Below are 10,588 nucleotides of genomic sequence, written 5' to 3'. Positions count from 1 at the left end.
TCTCCGGCCAGCATATACTTCAAGATCGCAGAATTGGCACCAATGCATCATCGCAAAGGCGTGCACCAGAGTCAAATGCCCATCATGCAAAAAATCATTTTAGGTGTGTTTTCAACAGCTCTGGGCAAAGATTTCACTACTGAAGAGCACAGAGCGTGGACATGGATGTGGTCTTTCCTGGCAGAGGCGCTAGAGCAGTCATTGAAAGACGTGAGTTCGACTCTTGGTCTTGTGCGAGATTCCTGGGACACCATATCTGAGAAATATACTGCAAGTGATCTTGGAGGGATGATCTATGATGGTCTCTTTAAGCTGGCCCCGAGTGCAGCCTCCCTATTCAACAAGCCACGTGATTACATGGCTGTCAAGATGGGTGATACACTCGGGATGCTTGTTTCGTTTGCAGATGAACCAGACGATATGAAGCAACAAGTGGCATGGCTCGGGCTACGACATGTTAATTATCATGTGAGGCCTCATCACATTCCTTTGATCGGACCCGTGATCATGAATGCTCTCGCCGACGCTGCTGAGGATGCCTGGACTGAGGAAGTTGAGAAATCATGGGGGACAATCTTCCGAATGGTTTGCGAAAACATGGCAGAGGCCATCCGAGAGGGCGAAGACTACGCGGCGCCTTTGCATGAAGCGTCTGAACTCATCCGAGACCCAGCCAATGAGAGGAGGTTGAAGCAGTGTCTTCGTACCGCGCTTGCAAAGCTCTGCCCACATCTGTTCCGCAGCGCATTCGAAAATAGCAGGCTTCGATTCCAGAAGATGGTGCGCGAGCACAAAGTAGCCGAGGCCAACGAAAAATTGCAGCAGAATTCCCAGAAGAGATTGGGTGGGAAATCTATGCGCAATATTCAATCTGACGCGGTAAGGTGGGAGTATGTTACAGTATTGTCTCACTGCGGATTTTCAGTTCTTTTCTTCTGTTCTCCAACTCAACAAAAGCAAATCTAACGGAGAGGGTATATACATTTTTCCGTGTGCGTTCAGTTGTCTTGACTGATCGTGGTTGCGTTGTCCAGAAACCCACACTGATTCGAAACTTGTTGTAAACAAGTTCCATGAAGAAGAGGAGGTATACTGGTAATTTGCAGTCTATTCGAATGCTGATCGAATACCAGGAACTCATTAACACAGTCTATTCATTCTTGATTGAAGTGACTGCGCTGGTCTGGCAACCGGAGAAGCAGATTGAGAAAGTCTACATATTCTCTCCAAAGTTTTATGATTGGTAACTTTGAGTGTTATTTGTTCCAAGGTTTATTGACTGACGTTCTTTGCAGTGGAATAAGGAGCGATCACCTGTCTTCAATTGCTGAGGCGATAGAGCTTGCAATTGCTGACACGTTGGGGTCACGGTATGAGACCTTGACTGTTTTCACAATAGTATTGCACTCTGACTTGGAATGTTCAGTTGGAATGAAAACTTGACTCTGGCGCTCCGTTGGCTGTGGAGGATGAACATGGATGTAGGCGATCTCTATGGTCTCTTGCACAAAGAGCTTATTTGTACCCCCGCAGGCGTTTTCCCGCGATCTAGAGGGTCATGATTCCAACATGAATCAGGTTGTCTGGAATGACTGGAACGCCGTGAAGGAGAAATGCAAGGAAGAGGTCAGCAGAAGTACTTCCCCAGTTGATGATTTTGATTTCGGTCATTGCGACAGGAGCTCGGTCAACTGTTCTGGAAGCATCTCAACGAGCTGGTTCGTCATTTGTGCCTGAGTTTTGTCATATGACTTGCACCCTCCAGGCTCCTGAGCAGACCCATCTCTTCCGACGCTCGTTGAAGATGTATACTGGAAGTTCACCTGCCTTGCAGCGCAACTGAACATTGTGCATGTTCAGGTGGGGAACCCTTGTCCATCACATTGTCAACATGCTCATCGTGAGCATCACCGATCCCGAGGTGCTGAGTTGAACTCTTGAAAGTGGTTAAAAGCTGACGCACGTTCAAAAGGAATTCTTCAAAAATCTGTTCGAGTTGACAGTGCGACACATTCGTTATGGTGTCCGAGCGGAGTACCTCAGTCCATTTGGACAAGCAGTGATCGCTATGTTGGAGGAGGTGCGTTCTTGACTTTATTTTGCCTGATTGCCTGATGTGCGTCACAGATTTTAGCGGAATCATGGACTGAAAAGTCTGAAAAGGCATGGAAAGAGGTTTCGATGCATCGATTGCCAGAGCAGGCACTGTTACGTCTGACAACTTGTCTAGATGTGGAAGCGAGCAGCAAACAGCATGTCTCGCGGCCTGAACCTCGGAGGCAACGGTATCACCCACGCGCTGGTCGATGGAGACGTGGATGAGTTGCGGGATGCCGTTGCTTGTTCACCTCGCAACCAGAGAGCCAAATGGTTGTGTGAGGTGAGATCGCTGCAGGTGGTGATTTTGGAGCTGATTCCAAGCAGTTGAATATCAATGGAGCCACCCTCTCGCCGTTGTACTGGGCGTTGCACGATGGCAAGTACCCACTCGTGGAGTTCATTTTGAGGTTTGAAGAGCTCAGATGACAGTTGAGTTTGACGTTGTATGAACAGTGATCTCTTGACGATCAGAGCGGACATCCATGGGTACTACTACGGACGACAGGTCTCGCTCTTGCTGTTGTTTATCGTTTAAGATCTTCAGTCACCTTCCTTTCTGAACAGGAGATGTTTCAGTATCATCCTGATCTAGTCGAGACTCTCGCGAGAGAGAGTGGATCGCTGGTTCAAGTCCTGCTCGACGGCCTTCTGTGGCATTCCAAGCAGAAGTTTGCAGGAAGAAAGGTCGCTTCATTGTGGCATGTCTGCCATAGGACTGACTGGTAGTTCAGGTCAAAGTGAACTACTACATCAAAGACCTGTACGGCGATCCGGACCAAAGCAAGGATCCATGGATCTCTCCGCTCGCCTGGCTTGTCGAGCTTGGTATTTCACAACAGAGAACACGAACCTTGAAGGAGAAGATGGCTGACGTTGCTTCGAAGGTGATCAAGAGTGCTTCCAACACCCTGCCGTCCGCAAGACATTCGAGTTGAAGTGGCAGCTCTTTGGCCTGAGGATCTTCTTCTTCAAGGAGCTCAGCTACATGGTTATGCTCTTCTTGTTCATGTGGGAAATCGTGGCAGACAGTTCCGGATGCCACCACAAGTCCGAGGTGAGTGCGGTCAGTTCTTTCAACATCCAGATAACTTTGTTTCTGCTCAGTCTATTCGAATCGCTCTTATGGTTGCCACTGTCTTCTCGCTGGCGATTCAGGTGAATATTTCATCCATCCACAGCAGGACATTAATCGCGTTTGATTAGCTCTGGATCTTCTGTTTTCAAATTGTCAGGAAGATGTATCTTCCCCTCAACCTCGGCTTTTGCGTTTTACACCTTCCGAGGTATAGTGCTGTTGCCATGTCACTCAAATAGGAGACGTCTTCCATCTGACCGGCTTGCAGATACTTCTGGAATATTTGGAATATCCTACGAGTTGTGTCGTGCTTGTTGATCATCATTACCTACGCCACACGGGTAAGAATGAGAGAAACCCTCCGTTGGAGATTTTGATCCTTGATTCAGAATTGTGAGGAGAACGACTGTCCTTCTGGGGGCCCTTGCACAACACCAGCAGGTGAACCTCCATCTGACTTCCAGCTGTTGCAACTGATCGCGCAACTTCAGTCGATGCCGAGACAGATGATACCATCAACAGTACGAAAGTGATCCAGGCCATCTCTGCCGTCTTCCTGTGGGTCCAAGTGTTCCAGGTAACGAGGAATTCCTCGGATAGTGGAGAATCTCACTCTACCCAACAGATCAGCATCCTGTCGACTCCTATGGCTGCCTTCACCTACACCATTGGCATCATGTTGCACGACATCAGCCATTCCCTCTTCATGATCCTTGTCTTGTTGGCGGGTGTGGCTCCCTGCTTGCAACACATACATTCCTGACTTGCATCGCAGCGTTTGGAAGTGCTCTTTCAATCCTAGCTGAGGGACCCTTCAACGAGGGCCTGGACACGAGTCTGGTCGTGCTTTTCCAGACTGTAAGAACTGCCGTGCTGAGCTCGCAAAGCCTGATGCTTTCCCTCAAAAGATTGTGGGCATCTCCTCCCCGAACTACAGCACCATTGGCTCGTTTACTAGGGCGCTCCTCCTCATCTTCGTGACGTGAGTCTTCACACTCCTCGGAGTTTCTTCCGATTGCTCATCCCCTCCTGTTCTCATCTTCCCCTTACGGCTGTTTCGTGCAGTTGCATCACTATTGGTCTGCTCAACATCCTCATCGCTCAGCTGACCATCACCTACGACAAGCTCAACGAGGGCAAGGATGGGTTTGCAATGAGGAACAGGTTTGCACATTTCCTGCTGCGGCTCGAAGATGCCTGATGCTAGCGATAGGACAATTACGTGCATTGAGATCGAGTCTTTCATGCCACTGAGCTGGAGAAGGTGAACAGGAGGGGAAGGCGAAGGAGGAAGAGATGGGGAGCCGAGAGGAGGAGGAACAAGCACGGGGGAGAGGAGGAGGTGCTGAAGATCTCATGTTTGTTGTGCAGGCGATGCTTCAATTACATCGGCTTCGATGATCCCCTGCCCTTCGCTGATGGGGACGACGGGCCGTCGGGAGGCATCCAGGTAGCAAGAGGAAGTCTGTACCCTCCTGCTCTTCTCTGACCCTCCACCAGGACCTCGAGGGAGATGACTGCCCACGGTATGTTCCCGATCGGATCTTCAGATTCACGGGGGATGCAAATGAGAACGATCCCTGGCCATCCATCGTCGAGAACAATGTTCCGGAGAATGTGGTGGAGGAGTGAAGAGTGGCGGAGTGAGGTTTTTACTTGTTTTCATTGCGGAGCACAAATATCTTGATGACTGCCATGATGAATTCCTGCTTGCTTTTGTGATTTTTGATGTGATAGTAAAGATTTTGTAAACCTTATAAGTGACATTCTTGTTCTCCGCGCCTCGCTCTCGCGCCGCTGGCAAAGCTTCAGTGAGGAGGAGCAGGAGGAGGCAGCTTCTCACCTAGCACATTTCGCGCAGAATCCAAGAGTTTGCAACTCGGGATGTTCCATCCTTCACTCTGTTGGCAGTGAGCGACATCAGCCGGATCGACCAGACGAGCTAGATCTCAGCTGGGGTTGCGCAGCAGGGGATAGCTTCACTGACCTCATGCAGTACGTCAGAAGAGCTCTGATTCATCTGGCGCAAGATGCTGATGAAAACGTCGTAGTCCACTTGCCCTGCAGGAGCAGTGAGGGTCGAGAGAGGACATGGAGAGTCGAGGAGCAGGTGAGGAGGAGTGGGTGGAGGGTGGAAGAGAAGAACAGAACTTGAAGAAGTTGTGGGAGAGGGAGAAAGGAGGCAGGAGCAGGAAGTGAGGGACAGGAGCAGGAGGGAGGGAACAAGCGTGTCGGACCCTTCGCATCGACGTCGCACGAGTTGAAGATATACTCAGCATGCTCGAAGAATTCCTGCCATGAGATGGATCAGCCTTACCTCCCCGCCCTCTCCATCGCCCCCGCCCTCCCACTCACCTCGTACATGAGGCAGGCATTGATGCCCGCGGCGAAGTAAGAGAAGGAGATGCTCTCCGAAGTCTTCTTGTCCATCACCTGGGGACGGCCGAGGACGTCAGTAGAGCCTCTTCGTCCTCATCGTCTCCCGTGCTCCTCTCAGCCAGCGACTCCCCCCCTCTCCCCATCGGCAGCGGCAGCGGCACTAGCACACGCTCCTCACCTTGGTCAAGGACTCGATCACTTCAGGAGGAAAGTCACTGCAGAAGAGCTTGATAAGGCTGAGATATTGTGCTCCTGTCAGCCCGCTCTGACCCTGCATCTCGCTATGCCTACCAGGCGCATCAGGATACTGTGAAGAGCAGCAAAAGAGGAAGGGCAAGGTATGAGGAAAAGAGAAGAGGGCTCTAGGATGGAGGAAAGGAGTTGCAGGAGCAGGAGCAGGAGCAGGAGCAGGAGTAGGAGTAGGCGCAGTAGCAGTAGCAGTAGCAGGAGCAGGAGCAGGAGCAGGAGCAGGAGCAGGAGCAGGAGCAGCAATCTCTATCACCTGACCAATGTGAAATACGCAGAGGCCAAGTTATCCATGAATGCCTGCCTGTTCCTTCTGGTCAAACGGATGTATCGGTATGATCGCTGGGTCGAAGATTTCCCCTGCACGTCCTGGTCAAAGATCGCCCATCCTCGCCAGCAGCTCACATGAAGAGCGTTGTTGAGGTAGTCTGCTATGAACTCCAGCGGCTTCTCCGGCCGGTTTTCGAGGACGAGCGTGATGCAGTCCTTGAGGTAAACGTTGACGCCGAACCTGATCTCGGAGGGTTCAGGGGAGCAGGGAGCAGGGAGCGGGAGCAGGGGGAGCAGGGGGAGCCGGGGGAGCAGGGAGCAGGGAGCAGGGAGCAGGGGGCAGCAACAACTTGTCCAGATACTCCTCCTGCGACAGCCTCGCCTCTGCGTGCTGACCCGACCTCGACGCCTTGGGAGAGGGATAAGTATGAGGTGAGGGACATCAGGCGACTCGTCGGCGACTCACCTGCTCCCCCTCCTTCTTCTCCTTCGTCGACAAGTTCATCTCGCACTGGTCACTCTATCCTCTGCTCTGCCTGCCTGCCTACCTGCCCACCTGCTTCGTATCGTCTCCTCTCCTCTCTAATCTACCTCTCCCCTCCCCTCCTCTCCTCTCCTCTCCTCTCCTCTCCTCCTCCTCCTCTCCCTCCCCTCAGCCTTGTCGCTTCTCCCCTCTGCCTGCCACCTCCATCACCACACGACTCGCTGAAGCCTTCGCATTCCCGCCATCTGGATAGCAAATTTGGCAACTCCGTGTTACCTAGCTAGACATCGGCCATGGCCGGCCTCATGGTCGGCACAGGGGGCGGCATGGGGGGGAGCGAGAGGGGGCGGGAGGAGGAGGAGGACGAGATGATGGCGCTCGCAGAAGAGGAGGCGAAGAAGGCGCTCGAGGAGGGAGAAGTTCCAGTTGGCTGCGTCATGGTGAGGGGAGGAGTCGTGATCGCCCGAGGGCACAACAAGACCAACGAGCGCATGGACGCTACGCGCCATGCTGAGATGGTGGCGATCGACTCGCTCGTGGAGGAGGGCGGAGACAATCTCTGGGCGCAGCAGCTGCTTGCTGGCTGTACGCTGTACGTGACATGCGAGCCCTGTATCATGTGTGCCTCTGCGCTTGCGATGCTCGGGTTGTAAGTCTGGACGGATGCCTGCGGGGCAGGGCAGGGGAGGATGCTGAGAGTGTTGGCAGGGAGAGAGCGGTCTTCGGATGCTGCAACGACAAGTTTGGAGGGAACGGTTCGGTTATGTGCATGCATGAGAGCGACTCGCAGCTGCGTGCTGTCGGGTTTGCGAGCTACCAGGTGCGAGCTGGAGTACACGAGCAGGAGGCTATAGAGCTCTTCAAGAAGTTCTATGCCCGTGAGAACAGCAAGGCGCCTGTACCCAAGAGGAGGAAGGATGAGGGAAAAGATGAGAGGGGAGGAGATGAAGGGAGGGGAGAAAGAGGAGATGGGGGCCAAGGAAAGGAGATTGAGCATGAGGGGTGAAGGAGGATTTGAGTGTAGAATGAGATGAAACAGAGTCGAGATTGGAACAAACGGGAAGCGAGGAAGGCATGAGGGGTGTGCGTGTGAAAGGAGCAAAGGAAGCAAGGAGGGAGACGAGAGAAGAGGAAGGGAGACGAGAGGAGATGGAGTCGAGAAGGTGGTGTAGGGAGGAGAGGGGAGGAGAGGGGAGGAGAGGGGAGGAGAAGGAGGTGGAGTAGCGGAGGTGGAGGAGAGGAGAGGAGAGGAGAGGAGAGGAGAAGGAGGTGGAGTAGAAGAGGGAACAAGGTGTAGGAGGGGTCGAAATAACATGCCGCTTTCTTAAATACACTCACACACTCCCGATGTGCCAAGTCTGCCATACCCCTTCCAAGAGCGTCAGTGGGACGGGTAGGGCGACTTCTAGAGGATCACCTTCATGGCAGAGCATGATGTCCGTTCCCCCGTTGATGAACGCTGCTTCGTAGCTGCGGGCCTCTGCTCAGCACGGCGATCGACAGCAGCCTGCGATCCTGGACTGACCTGAACGTGGAGGAGGTACTCCCGATGATGAGGTCGCAGCTCCCCAGCAGCAGCATCTCGAAGAGGGCCTGGAGGGAAGGTGAGGAGACGGAGAGCGGCAGGGGGACAGAGTCCCCAGAGGTCAGGCGCTCGGAGGGAGGGGGGGGCGGTTGGGGGAGGTGGTGGAGAGAAGAGCGGGGAGGAGGAGCAGGGAAGAAGGAGAGGGGAAGGAGGAGAGGGGAAGGAGAGGGGAAGGAGGAGCGGGGGATGGGAAGGAGGCAGGAAGGGAGAAGAGGGGGAGATGGGAGGAAGAGGAGGAGGGAGGAGAAGTGCCTGCAAGTATCTCCCTCTTGAGATCATGGGAGGAAAGTAAACGTGGGGCAGGAACTTCTTAACCAAGCCTTGCACGTTGATGTTGTCGGAGCAGACTAGGAGCGGGACAACCTTGTTGTCCTTCTTGTACCTCTGCACTGTATGGCCCAGCTGTGAGGGCGGTCAGAAGGCACGAGCTCTTCGGAAGGATGATGAAGATGTCTCACGATCTTCAAGAAGTCTTTGAGCTGGGTGTTCAGCCCGGCTTTCTTCTTGTTCTCATCATCTGCAGACCTCGTGAGCACCACCGACATGTGCCAACAAGACAGACGTAGGTTGTCCGTGTATCGTATGTGCACGCCGATGACTTTGCCTGACGCAATGATGGTGTGAAACGACGCGCAAGCTGAGCATCACAGCAGCGTCGCACCTGCTTCGAGCGTCGCCCGCATGTTCTCTATGTAGCCCCTGAGACGGTAGAAAATGAGACGAGAGGGGAGATATGAAGAAGGCGAAACCTTGCTTTCTCCTTCATGTCCCCCACCCACTTGAGCTTTCTGTCACATGGGCAAGTCAGGATCGGCTGCATAGCAAAGAGGGGATAGGGACCCGTAGAACTCTATCTTCGCACGGATGTACTCACTGTCCCTCATTCCCAGGGGCTTGATCTGAACTGGCACTGTCAGGGACTCCTCAACCGTCTGCAAGGGCAATTGTGCTATCACAGCGTAGATGGAAGAAATCGCCGTCCTGTTGCTTTCCAGCTTCGAAATGTTGCAGCTCCCCTGAGTGTCTTCACTCGAAAAGAACATGTCCAAGTGAAGCTCTACCTCTACGATGGGATGCCAGTTTGTACGAACATCTTGGCTCAGAAAGTCGTAGGCCGATTCCTGAGTCGCCTTCAGAAGCCCGCCCTCCCCCCCCCTTCGCATGCCAAACCTCGTGCTGCAAGGAGCATTGTTCCGACAAGTCATCATGGTTGACCTTGATAGCAGAACAATCAGCGCAAGGCTAACCGCCGTCCATTGCGCGTGTAGTACCTGCCTGAAGCAGCTCGGAAGGAACCGCGCGAAGAAAGCTGCGCAGATGGACTTTGACGGGTCTTCTCACCAACAGAACATGTCAACAACATGCCAAGATGTCTGATGTTGGTCATCACCTACAAGCAGCTCTCTGCCCGACTTCTCCGCAAGAATGCTGCACCTGTCATATTGAAGAACGTGAACCTCCGTCGCTGCCATGCCCAACGACTCACGTGCTCAGGTGCCGCAGCCCGTTAGCAAGCTGCGTGCCAACGGGAAACAGTGCCACGATGGCACGATCAGGGAGAACGGCTCGCCCTGGACCCTTTGGAGGATGTGACTTGTCCTCGATGCTAATTTGCTCCTGGCTGTGCGCATTTCGCAGGACGATCCTCTCATCGTTCATTGATGCTGCGAGCTTCTTGCTCTTGGAGTTCTCCCCCTGGTTGAGTAGCATAGGCTCGGTCATGGCAAGAGGGAGAGCAAACCTGCGGCGATGGCTCGTCCTGCATTGAAGGTTCGACTCAAAGAGGAACAGACAGGCCATGCTTGACAAGCGCATACACACCACGTGGGGGCACATCGAAGAGGAAGGCATAGGGAGAAAGAGGGAGGAAGAGGACAAGAGGAGCAGAGTGACAAGGGGAGGAGAGCTAAACGATTCACGAGGATGCTGATTTGTGCTCAGCCATTCGGTTTCTCCACCAACATGCCCCGATCGACATCATATAGGTCACATCGACTTGGACTGGCATGCACCATCGCAGATCTGATGTTCATCTTGCTCTTACTCTTGCGACTTACCATCCTCCTCCTTGGCTGCCGCTTCCTCCTGCTCCTGCTCCTGCTCCTGCTCCTGCTCCTCCTTTCGCCTCGCCCCCGGCGATGACCAGCACAGCAACCATCCCTAGCAACCATCGCATTCTTCCAGGCCCGAGGAGCACCCTCCACCCCCCCTTCAAGACTTTTCAAAATACCCTACCATACTTCTGATGAGCAACAAGGGGTCTGTGGTACCGGTGATAATACACCCCACCCTAGGGTCTAGAATCTGTCGGGGCATTGAAATGCGGAAGAAGCGACGATGGCAGGTGATGGACATGAAGGGAGAAAGGGAGGGGAGGGAAGGAGAGGAGGAGGAGGAGGAGGAGGAGGAGGAGGAGGAGGAGGAGGAGGAGGAGGAGGAGGAGGAAGAG

The 10,588-nt window shown here is 53.5% G+C and overlaps 5 protein-coding genes across 5 annotated transcripts; 3 read left to right on the top strand and 2 right to left on the bottom strand.

The window, feature by feature from the left end:
• Positions 1 to 228: 228 nt before the first annotated feature.
• GUITHDRAFT_57765 (hypothetical protein) lies at positions 229 to 606 on the top strand (the record flags this gene model as incomplete). The annotated part of the gene is made up of 1 exon (XM_005833577.1): positions 229 to 606. A coding segment is annotated over one exon (378 nt), but the record flags the coding sequence as incomplete, so codon positions are not given.
• A 1,260-nt stretch (positions 607 to 1,866) lies between these two features.
• On the top strand, positions 1,867 to 2,495 carry GUITHDRAFT_152283 (hypothetical protein). The gene is made up of 4 exons (XM_005833576.1): positions 1,867 to 1,921; positions 1,973 to 2,080; positions 2,128 to 2,380; positions 2,425 to 2,495. The coding sequence occupies exons 1-3, from the start codon at positions 1,892 to 1,894 to the stop codon at positions 2,320 to 2,322; spliced, it is 333 nt and encodes a 110-aa protein (XP_005833633.1). The 5' UTR covers positions 1,867 to 1,891; the 3' UTR covers positions 2,323 to 2,380; positions 2,425 to 2,495.
• A 2,332-nt stretch (positions 2,496 to 4,827) lies between these two features.
• Positions 4,828 to 6,575, bottom strand: GUITHDRAFT_107437 (hypothetical protein; the record flags this gene model as incomplete). The annotated part of the gene is made up of 11 exons (XM_005833575.1): positions 4,828 to 4,881; positions 4,929 to 4,972; positions 5,019 to 5,076; positions 5,163 to 5,236; positions 5,413 to 5,467; positions 5,531 to 5,608; positions 5,733 to 5,861; positions 6,062 to 6,160; positions 6,206 to 6,311; positions 6,421 to 6,479; positions 6,537 to 6,575. The coding sequence occupies 11 exons, from the start codon at positions 6,573 to 6,575 to the stop codon at positions 4,828 to 4,830; spliced, it is 795 nt and encodes a 264-aa protein (XP_005833632.1).
• Positions 6,576 to 6,925: 350 nt separating this feature from the next.
• GUITHDRAFT_46899 (hypothetical protein) lies at positions 6,926 to 7,464 on the top strand (the record flags this gene model as incomplete). The annotated part of the gene is made up of 2 exons (XM_005833574.1): positions 6,926 to 7,203; positions 7,263 to 7,464. Coding segments are annotated over 2 exons (480 nt in total), but the record flags the coding sequence as incomplete, so codon positions are not given.
• A 424-nt stretch (positions 7,465 to 7,888) lies between these two features.
• On the bottom strand, positions 7,889 to 10,297 carry GUITHDRAFT_138033 (hypothetical protein; the record flags this gene model as incomplete). The annotated part of the gene is made up of 11 exons (XM_005833573.1): positions 7,889 to 7,923; positions 7,972 to 8,024; positions 8,080 to 8,147; positions 8,503 to 8,541; positions 8,598 to 8,656; positions 8,801 to 8,838; positions 8,935 to 9,260; positions 9,411 to 9,472; positions 9,530 to 9,573; positions 9,626 to 9,898; positions 10,197 to 10,297. 11 exons carry the CDS (start codon positions 10,295 to 10,297, stop codon positions 7,889 to 7,891), a joined length of 1,098 nt encoding a protein of 365 aa, XP_005833630.1.
• Positions 10,298 to 10,588: the final 291 nt, after the last annotated feature.

The sequence above is a fragment of the Guillardia theta genome (assembly GCF_000315625.1).
Source record: "Guillardia theta CCMP2712 unplaced genomic scaffold GUITHscaffold_29, whole genome shotgun sequence".
NCBI lineage: Eukaryota > Cryptophyceae > Pyrenomonadales > Geminigeraceae > Guillardia > Guillardia theta.
Note: the sequence above shows the minus strand (reverse complement) of the source record. Positions and strands in the feature narration are given on the sequence as shown.

Bases quoted from the DNA above. Each gene is read 5' to 3' on its own strand.
- GUITHDRAFT_152283 (XM_005833576.1), top strand. From the start codon at position 1,892: ATGCTCATCGTGAGCATCACCGATCCCGAG. The intron at 1,922-1,972 runs GTGCTGAGTTGA...CACGTTCAAAAG, and splicing joins TGAGCATCACCGATCCCGAG to GAATTCTTCAAAAATCTGTT. The intron at 2,081-2,127 runs GTGCGTTCTTGA...TGTGCGTCACAG, and splicing joins TGATCGCTATGTTGGAGGAG to ATTTTAGCGGAATCATGGAC.